The sequence below is a fragment of the Sebastes umbrosus genome, chromosome 15, assembly GCF_015220745.1.
Source record: "Sebastes umbrosus isolate fSebUmb1 chromosome 15, fSebUmb1.pri, whole genome shotgun sequence".
Taxonomy (NCBI): domain Eukaryota; kingdom Metazoa; phylum Chordata; class Actinopteri; order Perciformes; family Sebastidae; genus Sebastes; species Sebastes umbrosus.
Window position 1 is genome coordinate 26,851,171 of NC_051283.1, and position 21,534 is coordinate 26,872,704.

Sequence of the window (21,534 nt, forward strand, 5' to 3'; positions counted from 1 at the left end):
TCGCTGTCTTTCCTTATGTAACAGAATTCATATTTCACGGTCTGATCTTTGTTCCACACTCAGACGTTATGGCTTTTTTTGAGTCAATATTCCCACTGTTATTAACTTTTATAGTCCCCCACTGTGGCAATTCATCCTTCCAGTTGAAATATGTCGATCCTTTCACAGATTAACAGTATGCAAAGCACAGTAGTGTGCACCGGGTCTAATTGTTAACTGCTCTGTCATTAAGTTAAGGGTTTACACTGTAGGGGACATTAGAGATCCATCAGACTTCCTTATTAAAAACCAAACGGTTCCATGATTAACAGGACCGCCTTTGGCCCGGGCCATAAAATGTCAACTGTCTGTTAGACGCAGATATTCTCATCGATGGCGAACACAACGGCTGTGTTTTTCTCCCTCCACGTTGAATTATTAAATACACACAAATTGAGTTTAGCAGTGTGCATTTTTCCCTAAAGGTCAGGGGGTTCATTAACTGTCGAGCACCGTCCATTGATCCCATTGTCTCTGATAATCTGTGACGAGACGCAAGGCTCTCATTATTGCAAACATTATTCAGAATTTGACCTTAGATGAATAGAATACTAAGGGATCCCTGTTGATGGATAGCCCATTAGCAAAGAGCCCTCAGTAAGTCACAGGTGGCACTTTGGTATGTGGGATTTAAGAAAGTTGGCCTGTTTTCCCTCTTCGTTCGTTCATTATTGTGCTTCAGTCCTTTTTGTCTGCTGTTTGTTTATTCTGCACCAACTGACATTGTGCCATTTGAAACAGAAGTGTCAGAGTTTCCATTAGGTTAATGTAAAGTTAACAGCATTAACATGTATCTTATTCCACCTTGGAACATGCACAGTAACCCATCCCGTCTGCTTTGTTGTCGCCGCATCCTCTTTGTCTTCTCTGGCAGCTGTCCTCGTCGTTGTCCACTCCCCTCGCTGACGTGTTCACTCACCTCTCTGAATCCTCCTCTCCTCTCTGCTCCCCTCTCAGGTTCTCTACCAGCAGTTCAAGTTCTTCCTCAATCTCTACTTTCTGGTGGTGGCCTGTTCCCAGTTTGTGCCATCGCTGAAAATCGGATATTTGTACACGTACTGGGCACCTCTGGTAAATACACTTCAGTTATTACACTGTAATGAAACATATTTTGGTCTTTAATGAATATCAACATGCAACAAACGCCAGTTAGAGCTGAAATGATTAGTTTATTAATCCATTAGTTGATTGCCAAGTATTCTGATGATTTTTTAAAATGAAAGTATTTTCTAGTTCCAGATAGTCAAGTGTAAGGATTTGCTGCTTTTCTCTTGTTTTATATTTCTTTGTGAATTGAATATTTTTGGACAGTTGGTCAGGCAAAACAAGTCATTTGAAGACATCCTTCTGGGCTCAGAGTCAGACATATTATGATATGCTTTTTTCACTATTTTTTTGACACTTTATAGGCTGATCAATGAATAGATTAATCACAAAAATGATCTTCAGATTTATCAATAATTAAAATAATCGTTAGTTGCAGACATAAAGCCAATTGTCATCTTTACGACGACGTAGCTAATATTCTGAGAAAAAAACTCAGAATTATGAGATTAAATTATTTATTATTATTATTTTTTTTTCACCTACAATAGCCCTAATACATAATCATCGTTCATCTTTTTATCCCATGGAGATGTCTAAATTAAATCTACATTTTTTGGCTTTGTGTTGTACTAATGATCAAGCTGTTAAAAGTTCTTAGAGAAAGAGGTAAAGGCAAACACTTTGTGTTGTTGTGACCTCATTTGAGAATGGACTCAGTAGTTTTTTTCCCAACAGATGTGTGAACCTGTCCTGTGTGTAAAAGTTTAGTTGTATGTTAATGGACTCTGGTATTAATGAAGCTTTCTAAATGATCACGGTGTGTTTGATCTGATCGTACTCCTTTGTCACTCAGGGCTTTGTGTTAGCCGTTACAATGGTGCGAGAGGCTGTGGACGAAGTGCGACGCTACCAACGGGACAAAGAGATGAACTCTCAACTCTACAGCAAGCTCACAGTGCGAGGTTAGTGAGAGGACTGAGGGAAATCCATCCGCACTCCTCCTCGTGCCAGTAACTGTTTGCTGACATTATGATAACGGATATTCCAGCGTATAGTCGAGCTCCCCACCCCCAACCCCCGTGCAATTAAGAGACGGCACTCCACTGGATCTACACTTGTAACAGAAGTCATTCTTCTCGCTGTAATTGCATTGATTTTTTTTTTTTCTCTCAGTTTCTCAAGACCGTATGATCTAAGATCTGTCCCTTTGTTGAATGTGTGGTGAAATCCCCCCGTGTGGTATCTGTGACCATGGCTGAGCATGTAGCTCTCACACTCTCCATGTGCTCATGTACACAGTTACTGTATGTGTGCTTGTGAGCACAGAAGAAGGGTCGTGGCGGATATTGAGGCAATATAATTGAGAGTGACCCTACGTGCCGTTGTTTTTGTCTATGGCTCTGACCAGAGATGAAAACATGGGGGTATTACATTATCATGCTGGAGGTAATCAATCTGGTAGAAGGTGAGAGAGAAATGGCACAAAGTGGGTTGTGGTTTTAAGAGTCAGCGTCATTTCCAAGGGCCAGAAATCAATAACTTTTTTTTAATTTCATAGCTATTTAAAGATTCACAGCATATCTTAAAAATGAAGTCTAATTTTGATGTGAAGTTATTTGATTGCTAACTGCTGTCTTCCCCATTTTTGTCTTTAGGTAAAATTCAAGTGAAGAGTTCAGACATACTAGTTGGGGATCTGATCATCGTTGACAAGGTAAATCTTTAGAGTTTTCTGTAGATATCTTTGCATGCATTGATTTTAAAAGGAAGGGCAGTTTTCTACCACAAATGTTACTGTTTATTTGCCTCCTGTTTAAGTTTATGATAACAATAGAGTCAACAGCGACTCACCAATCACGAGATGACATGAGAGCATCCTTTAAACCTTGTTCGATTATCTCGCCCGTGTGATCAAAGAGGAAGAAGCTTGTTTGAAAGCAATTACTCTTCAACTCCCAGTTGTCGATGTCATGTACAGTGATACTCAGCCAGGTATGGCTCACACGTTCTGCTGGACCACAGATCGGTAGAAGTGGAGAAATGGGTCACCTCTGTTAGCTGGACGTTCAGATCGGTAGAAGTGGAGAAGTGGGTCACCTCTGTTAGCTGGTTGGCCAACTTTTCTCTCACTGAAATGTATAACTCCGGTAGAGCTTTCTCCGCAATAGATTTGCGACCAGGCAGTTCATATTTTGGATCAAATTGTCTTAATGAGTCTTTTGAATCCGGGCTTTTCAACTACGCTAACCGGCTTTGCGATGTAGTTGTTTACAGCGGCCGTGATTTCTTTCAATTTTGCACTTTTTTTGTCTTAGGGGATTGCCTTGGAAAGCGAGGAAGCCAGAGTGATTTGCTTTTGGGCTGGTTCTGGTTGCTTTAGTCGTGTCTTCCGCTTTCTCCGGGATCCTTCTCTCTTTGCTGCTTCCCTCCAGATCAAAACACGCCAGCCGCATACGTCACACACACTCGGCCAGGAGACACGTCTGGATGGGCGCGGAGTCTGTGACGTATGTGTGTGTGTCTGTCTGTGAGAGGGAGCCGTAGGCTGTAGGAGAGAAGGAAATGCCAAAGCGAGTCTCATGCCGGCGGGGTGGCTTTAAAACATTACATATTTTTGATTTTGGGGTGAACTGTCCCTTTAAACCGTATTTGCCTCTTTTCCTAATTCTTCCCATGTTGAATAGCTCACAGCCACTTTAAAGTAGATAGAATAACTTAAGTGGATTTGAAGGCACAGTGTTAATCAGAGTTTTGCTTTACTGTGAAACCGATAATGCACTTTCTGATACTATAAAACTCCCACTCACCTGTTAAGCATCATGTGATCTTCGGTTTCAGCTCATGAAATGTAGCTGCTGCTAGAAAGTTAAATTTCCATTACTGTGTGTTAGACAGACTTAAAAAAAAAAAAAAAAGCGGTTTCTCCTTCACCCTCTGGTCAAGGTATTGACCTTGTTTAATTATTCAGGAAGATTCAAAGGGCTTTTGCCACAGTGCTCAGTAACACACCGCCATTTGCACTCTTGTTGTTTTGTCTTCTTTCTTTATGTAGAACCAAAGGATTCCTGCAGACATGATCTTCCTGAGAACATCAGAGAAAAATGGTAAGCAGGCAAAGTGTTGGTGTAACTTTATCAATGTGAAGCAGGACAGTGCTGAAAAGACGTAATCATGATCAGCAAAACTCCTCCTGGATTAATAAAGGCCTTAAAGGGATACTTTGGATTTTTTGAAGTGGGGTTGTATGAGGTACTTATCCATAGTCAGTGTATTACCTACAGAAGATGACAGAGAGCAGGCAGGAGCACCAGTACGGGAGCAAAGCAATGTACTGCTGTGGATGTGAAACTGAAGCCGTTATATCCATTTATGCTCTCTTAAAAGCCACCAGACTCCATTGACAAAAACAGTCATTTTACCTCACAGAATACAAATGTTGCTGGTGTAACGCTGCCTCGATCGGTTAAGCTAAGTTCACGACTTTCAAAGTCCTCAGATTGCTGTACTGTTTACACTACACAACGTGCGGTCTTGTAATCGGGAGTCTTTAAGTGTTTGTGGTCGTCAAGCTACGTGACTGACCGGTGATGGGGTGGGGGGGGGTCACACACTACAAGATCTTTCACCAGGAGGAATCCCCGATGAGGTCTCCCAACTACGTTTTGTCACAAAAAAAACATGCGAGAAATACACGGTAAATGACGTGACACCATACGCGAGACACATTGCTGATGTTGTCGTTGGCATGTTTTCACTAAATAGCCTGCTTCCACTGGTTTCCACACTCTTTCTTTTTTTTACTATTTATTTCCTCTAGGTGCCGGAGTCCCCGACAGGTCCAGATATTTAGCATGCTAGATATCTGGAATGTGTCTGCGAGCATTGGCTCGCAACTCGGCTCGCGTCTCGGCTTGCATCTTTGAGCAGTTCACACATGACGCTCGAGCGCCGACGAGCCAACGTCGATTTGCCTCTGATCTGGGGCTTTTGTCGGGAAGCGGAAAATCAGGGCTAAAGTTGTGTAGTGTGGACCAGGCATTAGTTTGTTCGTGTTATTGTGAATCCGAACAAACCCTTTAAAACACAAAAGTCACACTATAACACAAACAGATTTTTTTAGGTGTCTATAAAATGTTTAGCTGCTGCCCCACAGCGGTGCATTACAACTCCCGTCTGCTTCTTCAAACTGGCGGCGTGCCGACCGTCATCTACTTTAGCTAATACACTGACTATGGATAAGTACCTCATACAACCCCACTTCAAAACAAACAAACTATCCCTTTAAAATGAAGGGACCATTAATAAATCATTGCAATAAATGAAATAGTAATGAAAAAATGAAATACCATAAACAGACCGAATGCCCTACTGTTGAACTTTCTGTGCCCCGTGGCACTTTAACGAACTGTGTCAAGATCATTTGGGTGAGAAATGTGACTTTTCCCCACACGTCCAGTCCTTTGACATCATCTCTAAGTCAGCCTGTGATTCATATGATTTATGTCACATTCTTCTAGTGACTGATGATGCAAATTCCAATTAATCAATGAGCTGCGTCAGATATGCTCTTTTCTAAGGGGCATTGGCAGGAAATGTTCTGAGGACATCATTCCCATCAATCTGTGATGTGCCAATATGCTTGGCAGGGAGTTGTTGATGTCTTTATGCCTCTAACACAAACACACACACACATAAACACATCTTTATCTTTCACACATACAGTACAGCCTCATGTACTTTGTCTTTTTACATACTCAAGCTGAAGTGCCACTGCAGCAGAAGGAAAGCATGAATCATCCTCCTTGTGTTAATGTAGTCCACCATGGTTAACCCTCCAGGGATGGTTTATAGCTGCCCTTTACCCTCTCTGTCAAATAGTTGCTCTCATCCATCAGTTTCATATGTAATATTACCTCCGATCAATACAGGTCACGACTGCTCAACGTTTATCGGACCTTGCGGTGTCCACAGCAGCCACAGATGCTCTGGGTTGTGCTACAAGCTATAATGTGCTGTGCTGTTGGCGATTGACATATGCTAGTTTATTACAGCATTATTTTACACGATAATTGTGTTTTCATTTTTTTAATATACTATGTCTCACAAAGGTGTGGGACATTAAGCGTAATGTGCAATATTTAACCTCTTCAACAACACACCAGTATCCCCTGCGTCCCCACCGCCGCAACCTAAACGCACTACCCACAATCAGATTAATGGGAGGACTGGCGTTTTTCGCTGCAACGCCTGATTTGGTGTGAATGCAGCGAAGTTGTCGCAGACCATGTAACAGACGCAACAGTCTTGATAGCATTTCTCTCCTTTTTTTCAGGTTCATGTTTCATCAGAACTGACCAGCTGGACGGAGAAACGGACTGGAAACTGAAGGTCGCCGTCGGCTGCACACAGCGACTACCTGCAGTGGGGGTATGGATGCATTACGATCTAGTGAATCTCTGGTAACAGACAAACCGACGCTGAATGAGTGACTGAGTGTTCCGTTATCACTAAAAGCATTGCTCATCAAATGAAGCTGTGCGCCCGTGATGGAAACCTAATCACTGATGACAGACAGCAGGAGCAGTCTGGACCTGACAGCAGCTTCCTTTTAACCGGAGGCGATACTCAACACTTAAGATTTAAGTTGAGTTGATGGTGTTTTTTTGTTGCCACTTAGTGTGATCAGAGAATTAAAGTTTCAGCGAGTCATTTGATGATTGAGCCGTGGCATCCGTATTGGGTTTCAAGAGACCTGAAGATAGCAAGAGTTGTCTTCACTTTAGCCTCTATTCAACCTTGTTACCATGGTATTCCTCAGATTGGGAGGATTGATTCTGAGTATTTAATAAAGTCTCTCAAACTGTCTGGAGGAGTCAAGACGGATCAGTTTGATGCTGATTGTGTGATTGTTCTCAGGCAGAAATGGATGCTTCATTTCTTTAATGGTAAAAATGATTAGTCTGCTGTTCCTGAATACTGATGGATCAGGTCATGCTGTATGTACTGGATAGTAATAGTACTTTGACATTTCCATAAAACTAGGTGGTTATTAAGATAAGTAAATGATATCATTACCTCCCAGCAAGCATGCTGATGCTGCGGGAACCAACGCACGGGCATCGATCACAGGGACGTCCCACACCAACACACATGGACGTACTGAGGAGAGATGCTGGACAGTGCTGGCGAGCTAGCCAGATGTATGGTGGACTGAGACAGCTGGAAGCTCCGCTTGAAAGCCCGTCTGACGTCTGATCACTCTTTCCATCCACTACTATTGGTTTTGTGTTACTAGTCCTACTTGTATTAGCTATTACAGCTGCTAGGCTATTATTGTGGCTGCTTCTCTCTCTATCTCTCTATCTCTCTATCTCTCTATCTCTCTATCTCTCTATCTCTCTATCTCTCTATCTCTCTATCTCTCTATCTCTCTATCTATCTATCTATCTATCTATCTATCTATCTATCTATCTATCTATCTATCTATCCCCCCAGCCGGTCTCGGCAGATGGCCGCCCGCCCTGAGCCCGGTTCTGCTCCAGGTTTCTTCCCAGTAATCGGGGAGTTTTTCCTGGCCACAGTGCGCTTGGTGGATCTTGTTGGGTCTCTAAACTATGGTGTACTGTCTAAGACCTGCTCTATATATAAAGCGTCTTGAGATAACTTCTGTTGTGATTTGACGCTATACAAAAATAAATTGAATTGAATTGACCTCTGCCAAGGAGGTTTGTTGGTTTGTGTGTTTCTTAAGGAAAATCTACCAGCCAGATTTTCATGAAACTTGGTGGAAGGGTGTAGCATAGGCCAAGGAAGAACGCATTACATTGGGGACAGTGGATCCAAATCACAGGGCAGCTACACACATTATCATTTATTCACTTATGGAAACGGCCTTGGCGGATGTCTGCGCTCTCAGAGTTTCCTTCTAGTGTATTTCTAAAGGGTAACTTCGGTATTTTTCAACCTGGTCCCTGTGTTCCCATGGAGAACGCTGCAGCCGCCAGCTGCTACACGAGCTGCAGTGCAATCGCTCGGGGAAACTCCTCACCGTCAATGTACATTCAATGTACGTCTGACAACATTATGGAAAGCACCCTACAGAGAAATAAAACCTTTTTCTTACATTTCGCTCGATCCGGTCTGTTTGTTTTTGTGTCTAACCAAGTCTCGCTCAAGGAGAAGTCTCGTTCCGAAATTTCGCATCGCTTCCGCATCGTCGAAATCGGCTAATAAATATTCAGCCATGACATTGAAAACCTTTTATATAACGCTAAGCTACGCCTTCTGTACTCCAACACAACAAACTCTGATAACACCGGCACTCCTATCTTCAACTCTCAATTCTTCTGGGAACAAGTCACCTCTCGCAACATTTCAAAGTGAGACTTCTCCTTGGGCGAGAAAAATGTTTTATTTCTCTGTAGGGTCCTTTCTATAATGTTGTCAGACACTTATGATCACAATCTGAGCCTGTCAGTGGCTAAAACCAGCACTTTCAGTGGACGTACATTGACGGTGAGGAGTTGCCCCGAGCGATTACATTACAGCCTGTTAAGCAGGTTCCATCTGCAGCGTTTTCCCTCAATACTGGACCAATTTCAAAGCGTGTTGTCTTCATTATTCACTTAGACACAAAAACATGGGAGAACAGGGTCAAGGTTGAAAAATACCGAAGTTAACGAAGAAAAAGCACCAACAACTTGAGAGTACATTCAGTACAGTGAGTGTTATCATTCCTCTGTGTCTGCTCTCAATCACTAAAGAAGTCCAGTGTGTTCAGCAGCTACATTGATCTCTCTGAATGCACCAAGAGTCTCTGAGCTTTCTTCAGTGAAACGCTGGAGCAACACTACTCTCCATTGGGGGTTCAGTAAAATAATCTTCCCTGCTCCTCTTTAACCGCTCTGCCCATGTTCTCACCAGGAGAACACTATCTGAGCATGACTGAGGGCCGCCTGGCCGCTGCAGAGGCTGCCAGCCTGAATAATTTAATATTTACAATCAATTCTGTTCCACTCGGGGCAAAAAAAAGAAAAAAGGCTGGTGTTAGGTGCTTGACAGGCCAAAGGCTGCAGTCTTACTTGTTGGGACGACTGAGAGAAACACATGATTGAAGTCTTATGCTTTAGTGTTTATTATTGGGTCGTCTTTTGAGGTTGTGTTTCTTTTTTTTCTGCATATTTATGTAATTTCTGTTCGGTTGCATCCAATAATATCCAATATTTATTCAAAAATAAGAGGGTACAGGTCCATTTTGCACAAGAATTGAGAATGGAGAAAATGCATTACATTTATATCTTTTGACAAAAACAAAATCTTAACCGAAGGTCCACTTACCATCTTTTTCCAGTCTACATTTTCTCCCTGACGACTGAAGGCCATGAGATGTGAATGTTTCGCTATTAAGTGGACCTTGAGTTCAGATTATTTCATCAAACTAATATTTCCAAGGTCAGGAATGAATTGATTCATGCTCAAGTCATTATAGAAGTTTAGTTGACACTCAACTAAAGTGATTTTAAAGGGTTGGAACATTAAAGGGACAGTTCTGGTGTTTCGAAGTGGGGTTGTATTTATCCGTAGTCAGTGTATCACATACAGTGGATGGCGGTTGGCACGCCCCCAGTTTGGAGAAACGGACCGAGACAGAGTTACCACACGGAAGCAAAGCAATATACTGCTGTGGACGGGGGCAGCAGCAAAACCGATTTTAGACACCTAAAAAAAATAATTTTAAGTGTACACTACATTTAGAATGTTTTTGCCGGTTTATCTTGCCATGAGACAGCCTTTCCGACAGGGAACTGAAGCCGTTGTATTCATATATATGTTCTTGCCAAAGCCACCAGACTCTATTGGAAAAAACAGTAATTTTGCCTCGCAGAACATGGGAGTCGAGGTTAATCTGTTTGTGCTATTGTGTGACTTTTGGTTTAGTTCAGATTCACCAATCTCCCGTCTTCTGCGAGGTAAAATTACTGTTTTTTTTCCAATGGAGTCTGGTTGCTTTGGCGAGAGCATCGATAACTGCTTCAGTTCCCAATCGGAAACATAGACTTTATAACTGTCTCACTGCAAGGTAAACCAGCGAAGATATTCTGAATTTAGCGTACACTTAAACTGATAATGATTTTTTTTGGTTGCTAAACGTTTTGCTGCTGCCCCCGTCCACAGCAGCACATTGCTTTGCTCCTGTTCTGGTACTCCTGTCGGTTTCTCCAATCTGGCTGCGTGCTGACCGCCATCTACTGTAGCTAATACACTGACTATGGATAAGTACCTCATACAACCCAACTTTAAAACACCGAACTATCCCTTTAATGTATAAACTACAAATATGAAAGCATACTAAAAGGTGCAAAGATCACACACAGTACCTAGTCAAAATGATTTTCCTTACAAGTACAAAAACCTGTGGTAATTCATTAAATAAGTTTTCTATGAGTTTATTAATACTGAATCCTTCATGGCCTCCCTCTCTGTCACCTCTCTTTGTCCCAGGATCTCTTCTCCATCAGCGCCTACGTCTACGCCCAGAAGCCTCAGCTGGACATCCACAGCTTCGAGGGGAACTTCACAAGGGTACAGTAGCTCGTTGACATTTTTATAACCTGTTAAACGCATGCAGAGTTTGTCCTATAGAAACTGGATTGACACAGAAGATGTGTATCACCGCAGTGTGTTGACAAGCGGCGACAATGAGCAGCTTGTGTGTCCATCCGGGCCTGTTGTTATCTCCGGCAGGCGTACCTCTTACATCACAGGCAGGTTCTTGCAGCTCCAGCTCTCCATCCATCCCGTCTTGCTTGTTGCTCAGTGATTTTTTTTTTTCTTCTTCTTCTTTTTTTTTTTTTTTTTTATTAATAGCAGATTAGCGCAGCCCCCACAGAGAGGAGAGCTCCAGTACAAAGGGAGGCTTTGTGGCCCGTCTTCACTCTTGGCCACACACCAGGCTTAGTGAGCGAGCACTTCCTCCGCTCATTCATCCTCCGCGGCCTTCCTTTGCATAGCGTGTGCTTTTAGTCCGAGCAGGATGGGAAAAAAAAAATGGGTTCCCACAGATCCGCAGCAAATGAACTTACCTATTTATGAGGGTTTCTTTTTTTCCCTTGAGACGGATATGGTGGCTTTGTTTCTGTTCTGTGGTCTTTTATTGAGACCCTCTGCAGTTATGAACACCGGAGCGCGATGCCAATGTCAGAGCGGTCAAGCACTCCGCAAACTGCCATTTATTTTTCATGCACCTCTTCCCATGTTTGAGTGGATTGACAGGATGTGGGTGCTTAGGTATCATAATTATCATATCAGGCAGGCAATTTGAGCCGAAACTGGAGCCTTGACTCTGCACTCCTGACTCCAGCCATTTTCAGCTTTGGTCTTTATTTAAGAGAGAGGGGGTAAAACAGGGGGGTGGGGGGGGTGAAACAAGAGGCTCTCCGGGGGCTTATTTATCACTGAAATCTCATCTACGTGCACTCTCTCTACTGTTTTTAAAAGGAGCCTCTATCGCCATGCCAAATCTAGTGAAAGTATTGATAAAGGGACCACTGTATTGCTACAGTCTGCACAACTGTGTCAGGTGCTTGTGAAAATTAATGGCACAGCAGAGCCGGGCCATTCCGGTCAGGCTGTGTGCGTGTGCGCTCTCAACTGAGCTCCTTTTCCTCAGTTCTATACAGCTGCAAATTGTGTTTTCAGGGGAATTTTGTTTTGCCCAAAAGAGAGATTAAAATTGCAAAATAAATCCTTTAACCCTCTGAGAGCCACAATAGATCCGTTTTTGTCTTTTTTTTAGGCGGGTACAGGGAGTCTTTAGAGGGAGATAGCAGGTCAACGGTAGATGTCACATAGAAGTGGGGTACATCATCTGAAAGCTGGGAACCTGGAGATTAATTTGAGATGCAGCTCAGCACTGTGTCAAATTGTTCTAGTCATAAATCATAAATAAATATGAATTAATTCATGAATTAATTAATTAAATTAAATTTTGAAAGTGAATAAGGGTTTAGAACATTATGATTGAAGTATATGATGATCGTTCCCATGCTCTATTATGTCTCACAGGTTGATAGTATTTGTTACACAGATTTAGATTTAGCTTAAACAAAGATACACAAATTGCAAAGTAATATATTTTTCCTTTTTTTATTACTTCTCCTGTAGGAAGACACAGATCCACAGATCAACGAGAGTCTGAGTATTGAGAACACTCTCTGGGCCAGCACAGTCGTCGCATCTGGTAAGCGAACGACAACTTTTATTTCAAGTTCGTTTCATCTTGAAATGAGGTGTAAGATTTTTCATGATGATGTCTCGCAGCCGCAGTGTGTTGTCGGTTCCCAATAACTGTAACACTGTAGAGCGGCTGACTGTATTTATGAATTTATGTAGAGTTCTATCTACATTTTATGTACTTGGGTGAAAGCCCAAGATTGCGTCCTCAAATGTTTTGTTTTGTCCATAAGTCAAAGATATTCAGTTTACTGTCATACAGGAGGAAAGAAACCAGAAAATATTCACATTTAAGAAGCTGAAATCAGAGAAATTTTTGAACTATTTTAACCGATGGACAGCCCTAGTTTAAATTCACATAAATGTAGTTGATGGCTGAAAAACCTGGAAACAAAACCCAGTTCCAATCCCCGCTCATCATCATACGTTATGATTTAAGGGATTCTGCTCACCCAGAGATTCACAGCATTATAAGCCTTGACAGCGTTTGATTTGATACTGCTCTGTGTGCTTGTCTGAAGAACTCTGAGAATACCCACAGTTGAGGTAATCGTCCCTCGCTCCAACTTAGCGATTCCCCACAGAAACGCCTGTGTCAGTTGAGAGTGTTTGTGACGCTCCCAGCGATGGCCGCATCATTGATTTGCGGTGTTACTCTCCCCTCTGGCCTGACCTTGACCAGAAGAACAAACACACACACACACTCGCTCACACAAAAAAGCCTGACTTCGACCCCTTACATCATCTCTGCTCGGGAATGTCATTGTCCCTCACAAGCCTCCCCTTGACAGACACTTCATCGCCTCTACAGTGGCATTCTGGGCACTTGAACACTCTCTTACAGGCCCCAGTCCAGCTGTGACAAGAGAATTAGTTGTTCGCATATTCAAATTGAAGCCCCTCTGCATGCTGAGCCACAAAACCATTTGTCACATCGCTCAATATTTCTGAAGTGAGAAGTCAACGAGAGCAATTCATCACCTTTTCTCCTCACTTTCTCCTGTAACCGCTGCTCTCTTTCCTCTTTCTCTGCTCTTCACTTTCCCCCGTTCTCTTTGTAACTTTCTTGCCATTTTTTATAGTTTGGGGATTTCAGGTTTATTATTGCCTTTGCTCTCCCATTAAGCTCATTTAATATTAATGACTCATTAATCCCCTGTAATAAGGCCAGCGTAATGAATTGGCAAATAAAGATGGCAGTGTATTGATCAGGTTTTATGAGCTTCCATAGGGTGGCTGAAGGCCCCGAGAGTCTAAGCGTATTAAACTCCTGTCTGTTGGCTTGAGTGGCAACGAGACAAAACTGCCTCAGCTCGGCCTTATTGTGTTTCCTCTCATGCACTTCATCTTGCTTGACCAAGACGAGTGTGTGCATGTATGTTTGTGTGTGTGTGTGTGTGTGTGAGAGGGAGATGGTGGGGTGGGGGTGCAGTTAATGAGCAGCATTACTTTCCTTGTCTCTCTCCTTGGCAGGCACGGTGATAGGGGTGGTGATCTACACAGGCAAAGAGACCAGAAGCGTACTGAACACATCCTCTGCCAAGAACAAGGTGAATACTTTTGAGTTTTTGTATTTATGCAGGGAAGACTGCAAGTTCTTGTGATTTTGTTTGATTTTTGGTCACAGATGCTTTAAATGTTAAGATATATGTATATTTTTTTTTAATAACAAATGATGTCATTAGTAGGGGGATTAATAGTTTAGTGTATAAAATGTCAGAAAATTGCAGAAAAAGCCCGCAACAATTTACTAAAGCCCAACAATCCAAAACCCAAAGATATTCTGTTTACTATCACATAAGTACGACGGCGCATTAGGGCCATTGTAGGTAAAAAAAAATAATGATGACGGAGCTGGGGGAGGGGAGGTAATATTCAGAGAAAATCTCTCTGAGATTAAAGTGGCAAATTTACGAGAAAAAATAGGATTGTAACACGTGGAACCGCCAGGCACAGTCTGAATTTAGTTGCTCCTAAATTTGTGTTATAATGATAAGGAGGGCCTCTGAGCGAGGTACAAGTCCTGAAAGATACATACAGCTCTGTTCCTTAACAACAAAAAAAAAATTTCTTAATTACCACGGTTTTGCGGTGCTCTATTTTTTATTTTATTTTTCTCGTAAATTTAAGACTTTATAATCTCGCAAATTTGTGTTTTTTTCTCGGAAATCTGCCACTTTAATCTCAGAAAATATCTACGTTTTTTTCTCGTACATTTACAATTTTAATCTTGGAAATTCTTAATTTTTTCTTGGAATATAAGCCCCCTCCATAATATATATATATATTTTTTTACCTATAATGGCCTAACAGCCATCACACATAAGGAAAAACAGCAAATCGTCACAGTTTACAAGCTGATTGATACTAGGTCATTTTTTTGTATTCATTTTTTGATTACCGAATGTCAAATTAATTGATTACCGATGTCCGGTACCGTTTCGGCACTATTTAAATCACATCACGGACAACAGTAAAATGCACTTCTGAGTGTATTTTTTCTTTCTGCACACATTTGGACTGATTTTAGGGGGGGAAAAATCAAGAATTTTTGTAAGGATATCTTGTTTTTTTATTTTTGATTATTTTTCAAATTAAGATATTTTTCATGCATCTCCCAAAGAAAAAAAAAAAATATTAAAGCTTGTTACGTGATGCCAACATAAACATGTTACAAATGTTGTGTAAAAGCTGCAGAGAGTGAAACACCTCACACAAAGTAACATCTGTTCAAGTTCCCCTCATGCCATCGTTTTTCCCCCTGCTCTCTAATCACTAATCAATCACTATGGCGAGGTGCTTTTTTAACCTTGACTTTCTAGATAAAGTTGGACCTGTCAATGCAAAAGGTCAGCGCCAGTTGCTAATTAACCAAAAGGGAAATTAACTAACCGAGGATTTAAATGACATTTCCAGCAGAAAGTTAATCCCATAGAATCCCCATCGAGTGTTTCGTCCCCAGATTGAGGAGATTAATGAAAATGTGCTTCTAAATATAAGATTTTACCTGGAAGATGGTTGAGCTCGATAGACGCGGGGTCAACTGATAGAAGCGGGCATCAGCTGGATCACAGAAGCAGTGTATCCGCCATGCAATGACTTTTACACACAAAGTTATCACCTACAACGGTCTGCACCAGTAAAGCTCAACACAGCCCCCTTCCTACTGCAGCACAGTTTTGACACCGGCGTCTTTTATTAAGAACGCTGATGTGGCCGGTCGAACGGCGGAGGCCACTGTTTTGTGTAAGCTCGACAGTTGAGAGGAATTCAATATTTCAAGGAGATGATGTCAGAAGTGCCAATATGGAGACTGGAGATTGGGGGAGAAAGTCGATACAGTGTGGCTAAAGTCGCGAGAACGTTTTGGCCTCATATAATCTGTTGTGACACGGGCCAGGACAATGCCTGCACTTGATCAGTCTGACAGAACGTCAGATATAGATTCACTCTTTGTCTCGGTATTGTTAGACGGACCTCTGTCTGAGGAAAGAGGCAGAACAATGTCATTTGACAAGAGGCTGCTCTTCAATAAAGATTGTTCATTTGAAGTAGACCCAATACTCTTCACACGTCTCTCAAACTGTGTTCATCTAAAAAAAAAAAAAAAAGAAACTTAAAGTTGTTTACTAAGATCTCAAGAATCAATTTCAGTTTATTTTCTTGACTTCCTTGATTTGTCGGTGTCTCAAGCACTTAACAATAAACCACTTACTGACTGAAGTCCTGATATTCTTTGGTTTTATCAAGGAATCACGATTAATCACACATTTTTCATCCGTTCAAAATGTACCTTAAAGGGAGATTTAAGTATTTAATACTTAAAATATTTTATTACTGCAAATATATGTATATATTTATTATTGGAAATCATTTAACAACACAAAACAATGACAGATATTGTCCAGAAACCCTCACAGGTACTGCATTTAGCATAAAACAATATGCTCAAATCATAACATGGCAAACTGCAGCCCAACAGGCAACAACAGCTGTCAGTGTGTCAGTGTGCTGACTTGACTATGACTTGTCCAAATGTGATTATCATAAAGTGGGCATGTCTGTAAAGGGGAGACTCGTGGGTACCCATAGAACCCATTTTCATACACATATCTTGAGGTCAGAGGTCAAGGGACCACTTTGAAAATGGCCTTGCCAGTTTTTCCTCGCCAAGATTCTTCATAAATTTGTAGCGTTATTTAACCTCCTTCACGACAAGCTAGTATCCCTTAATTTTTGTAGTTTCATATGATGTCAGTATCTTCTCTGAGCCCGCTGCAACCTAAAAATCGCAAGTTGCGTTAATGCGTTAAAAAAATTGGCGGCGTTTAAACAAATGTGTTATTATCGCGTTAACTTTGACAGCCCTAGTTTCAGCTCGATTAATATTCATGTCCTGGGGCTACATCACATTTCACACACAAGCTAAAATACAAGCCACACAGGCAGATCGAATTATTCCTTTCACTTTTAACGGCTTGGAGATGAATGGAGTAAAATATGCACTGTTTTTTTTTTTATTCATTGATAGCATCTTTAGGTTGAGGTAATTGAGTCCTTTTCCCCCCCTTGACTGAATGAATAATGACTTCATCTGATCCCCGGCAAGGCTTGGAACATTTCGACCAGCCATTGTTCAAGCAGAAGGGGATCCCTTTTGCTTTTCAGGCATGCACTGTGCTCTCTGTCTTAATTTTTCTTCATTTTAATCCACCCAAACCTCCCTATTTTTCTCAATAGCTCAACCATGAACCATGTAGTGAGGCAGCGGGGTGGGGAGACACCCTTCCCTTCTCCGCACTCTGCTACTGGGAGTTTAACAGCCACTGATAAATCAGTCACACCGGTCTCCCCAGCTCTCCCAGTCCTCGGGGGAATGGGCTTGGTGGGGGTTTAGGCAGCGGAGGAATTCTGCTGCTTTTTTTTTTTTTATACGTGCTTGCCCCCTTCCCTCCTTTTCAGAGCGGTTCCTTTATTTGAGGGAGGAGAGATGTTATGTTCTGCTGTTTTTGTAAGCGTGGTGCGTCAGAAGAAAGCCCTCTGTGTACAGGGCTTCGCTGTGAGCGCTGCCAGAAAGGGGAAGGGCACTTCTTTATTTGACATCTTTTTCCCACATGCTCCATTGGCTGGGAGATACACTCGAAAAATAAAAGACAACTCTGACCCCCTTTTCTTTCCCCCCTTCCTCTAGAAAGCCATCTCAATATGGGAACTTTATCTATTTTTGAGGCCTTTTGACATTCTGTTGCATTCAAGGACTTCAGCGTGACAATAATGCAGCTTGTAGTTTGCCACCAATAAACGTATTTATGTCGTACACATGGTTTGCATGATAAAAGCCTGCAGCTAAGAATGTCTTTCATTGGCTCTCTGTGTAGCATATTGTAATGCTTTGGGAGCAGATGGGGAAGTTACAAACAGTCTTCTCTTGCATTAGCTGTCAGAAAACGAATAAGATGATTACTCTAAATCTCCGGTCTGGACTGTAAATTTACCAATTGTGTGATTCCCATTGAAGGAAAACATCACTGTCCACAAGCGCTGGAGTGTAGAATGGACCAAACCTAATACACACCAGACTACCACTACAATAGAGAGGTGCAGGGATGATGGATTTGTGTAGTCCAACCACGAAGTTAGCATCGCCCTGGTTCCCTTGACAAAAAGCCAATGGGGTTATTCCATTAGGTTTTGGATTATCGCAGATAATAAACTCTGTCACACGTTTTGTTCAGCAAGATAATCTTCACTAATGAACACCACTTTTATGATTTTTGAACAAAACCAGTTTTAACCACAGACCTTATTTCAGACATCTTAAGTAAAAACCCATTTAAAAAAAACCCAATGACTTCCAGACGAGGGAACCAGAAGTGCTACAATGCTAACTCATTTCTGGGTTTTAGGACTCGTTCCTGCAGCACTCTATTATCTTTATAACCTGCTTAGAGGAAATGAGTAGGACCGTGATGTTGTAACATCTGCTGTTTTGACCTCTGACCTCTTGTCCCCACAGGTTGGCTTACTGGACCTGGAGCTGAACCGCCTCACCAAGGCCCTGTTCCTGGCCCAGGTGGTTCTGTCTATCGTCATGGTAGCGGTGCAGGGGTTTGTGGGTCCTTGGTTAAGCAACCTTTTCCGATTCATTGTGCTTTTCTCGTACATCATCCCCATCAGGTACTTTGTGATTCTTCTTATTCTTTGAAATGTTGTTGTTGTTTGCTTGTTATTTTGTTACCACGGCCAAATAAATATGGCTTTACAGTGATGTGTGTTTTTTTTCTCAAGCAGAACATTTGGTCTCAAAATGGAAAAAATAGTCCCTGCTTTGAAACCCCATCTGCTTTTTTATCAGAAGACATACCAGATCTTAAATTCAGTTTTTGATGCAGTTTTATTGTTATTAGTTCTGTGATGGATTCCAGCTTTGTTTTATCCCTATGTGTAGCTTGCGTGTAAACCTAGACATGGGGAAGTCGGCCTACGGCTGGATGATCATGAAAGACGAAAACATCCCCGGCACTGTTGTGAGAACCAGCACCATACCGGAAGAACTGGGCCGGCTAGTCTACCTGCTGACAGACAAGACAGGTTGGTGTCCAGACATACAGAAGAAAGCTATTTTAAGTAGATGGTTGGTACTTAAAATATAATTCACTTCAAGAGGGCAGCTGGTTTGCATACGAGTATAGGGTGCACGTTCTGATAGCAGGATGATGGCAGCATCATCATACCATGAAAGATCTGTCTTTGAATGCACGTTTACTGTGGCTTTATAGGTTTTATGTTCAACAGTAATTATTTCAAGTGTTCAAAAAACTAAATATACAATGTATTGCCAGTTTTACGCTCCAGCAGACACTCAGTGTTTAGATTAGTTTGTTTGATTTAACCTTTTGACCCTTCCATATAGCCTAAAAATGTTTAGATATTATTTATAAGCCAAAAAAAAAGAAGCAAATGGTAAAACAAAATAATGCATTAAACCCAATAAAACGCACATGAATCACTGCCTGTAGACTTTAGGGAGATTTGCTCATTAAAACACAAAGACATAAAGAAATAATATAGTGATATATCATATCTTTACATTGAAATGAAGCCACTTAAGTGCAGTTTAATAATAAACATAAAATTTAATCTGATCTAAGACATGTCAATGTTGTGAGTTAAAGAAAAGAGCTGAGGACAAAAGTTTCAACAAATCTGAATTTGTGTTTTAAGCCTCCTTCAACTTCATTTCACAATCAGGGCCTGATTGTCTACTAACAAATAGCTGCTCTTTACTAATGCTAGACGGCGTGCCAGAGTGATAAACTCCTGCGGTGGCCCCAACATGCTTCTTTGTCTTCCCCCGCTGATCTAGGTAGGAATAGATTAGCCGCAGAGCCTATTTATCCAGGTTGATAGTTAAAGCACATGGAAAGAGGAACAAACAATCAATCCAATAGAATTGGTTAACCCTGTGGTTCTAATGTTTTTGAGAGTTAGATGCCCTCTAATCAGCTTTATGCTCTATCGGCACACATCCTGGCAACCGACATCCATTAAACAAGGCCACTGCCCTCGTTTTTCAAAGTTTTCGGTGTTTTTTCATTCACTCAGTCTTTTTGTATGCGATGTTGTGTCTTGTCTGTTAGTTAGAGAGGACATGCAGTCCATATTGGTAATGAGATTAGGTCAATGAGAAGGCAGTCACACCAACCCCGCAGGTCCCATGATGCATTGTAGGCAGTCCTCTGGGGACAAATGCTCTGCTTTCAGTGTGCGTGCGAGCGTGCGTGCGTGCGTGCGTGCGTGCGTGCGTGCGTGCGTGCGTGCGTGCGTGCGTGCGTGCTGTGTGTGCGTGCGTGCGTGCGTGCGTGCGTGCGTGCGTGCGTGCGTGCGTGCTTTCAGAGATGTTGAGTAGCTTTGAATATCTGTTATTTTTGCTATGAAGTAATGGCTGTGTGATTAAAAACACCTCTGCTGTATTTTTAACCCTGACAGTGCCCGGTTGCATGAAACCACTTACGCTAAGATTGCCCATACATTTCTATTAGGGCTGTCAATCGATTCAAATATTTAATCGCATGATTGATCGTAGTTAATCCTGATTAATCACACATTCTTTTGTCTGTTCAAAATGTACCTTATTTTGTCAGATATTGAATACTCTTATCAACATGGGAGTGGACAAATTTACTGCTTTATGCAAACATATGTATATATTTATTATTGGAAATCAATTAACAACCCAAAACAATGACAGATATTGTCCATAAACCCTCACAGGTACTGCATTTAGCATAAAACAATATGCTCAAATCATAACATGTCAAACTGCAGCCCAACAGACAACAACAGCTGTCAGTGTGTCAGTGTGCTGACTTGACTATGACTTGTCCAAATGTGATTATCATGAAGTGGGCATGTCTGTAAAGGGGAGATTCGTGGGTACCCATAGAACCCATTTTCATTCACATATCTTGAGGTCAGAGGTCAAGGGACCCATACCGGTCTCTTACATAGAAGTGGACGTAGTCACTGTGACATCACCCATTGGTTTGGTTTGTGTACTACTGTTTTGAAGCCTCGAGTTCAGCATTTTGGCCGTCTCCATCTTGTTTTTTTGCAACCAAAAGTGACACGAAAGGGTGGAGCTAAGCACAACCAAACACTGAATAAGACATTTTTAATGTTACGATTAACTTTCATGAACAGAAAACACACAGCGAAAGGGTTAAAGTTCTCAGACGAAAACATGTTTAGGGATACTTTGCCTAAGGGACAAACTTAAGTTTAAAACTTAAGGTAGTTTATGCAACGGGGCACTGACCTTTTTTTTTATATAAACACTCTCTCTTGCTCCAGAAATACTTACAAATATCAACATCACTATCGGCCTCAAAGATCCAGTATCAGTCGGGCTTGATGCTTTCTTAAAATGTAGATGATATAATAGATGATAACAGAAATAAGAGTAATCATCATGTGAAGAACAGTATTGGAGGAGTAGTGTGTATAGGTGATGTCATTTCTTTCTTTATGATTTGTTGGTTTGTCTAAACTGGTCTTGTGAACTGCAGGTACTCTGACACAGAACGAAATGGTCTTCAAGCGGCTGCACCTGGGAACAGTATCCTACGGCACTGACACCATGGATGAGATACAGAGCCACATAAAAAAGTCATACGCACAAGTAAGATTTATTACTCTCATTCTATCGATTAATCT

General features: G+C 41.6%; 1 protein-coding gene across 3 annotated transcripts in view; it reads left to right on the forward strand.

Moving 5' to 3' along the window:
* atp9b (ATPase phospholipid transporting 9B) overlaps positions 1 to 21,534 on the forward strand; it is a 51,068-nt gene that overhangs the window by 10,127 nt on the left and 19,407 nt on the right. For all 3 annotated transcript variants that reach the window (XM_037795673.1, XM_037795670.1, XM_037795672.1), the window contains 11 exons: positions 997 to 1,110; positions 1,940 to 2,048; positions 2,742 to 2,800; positions 4,139 to 4,190; positions 6,419 to 6,513; positions 10,588 to 10,668; positions 12,250 to 12,325; positions 13,792 to 13,868; positions 18,335 to 18,495; positions 18,767 to 18,909; positions 21,387 to 21,499. In XM_037795673.1, the coding sequence (XP_037651601.1) occupies positions 997 to 1,110; positions 1,940 to 2,048; positions 2,742 to 2,800; positions 4,139 to 4,190; positions 6,419 to 6,513; positions 10,588 to 10,668; positions 12,250 to 12,325; positions 13,792 to 13,868; positions 18,335 to 18,495; positions 18,767 to 18,909; positions 21,387 to 21,499 (1,080 nt within the window). The remainder of the gene's footprint in view (positions 1 to 996; positions 1,111 to 1,939; positions 2,049 to 2,741; positions 2,801 to 4,138; positions 4,191 to 6,418; positions 6,514 to 10,587; positions 10,669 to 12,249; positions 12,326 to 13,791; positions 13,869 to 18,334; positions 18,496 to 18,766; positions 18,910 to 21,386; positions 21,500 to 21,534) is intronic.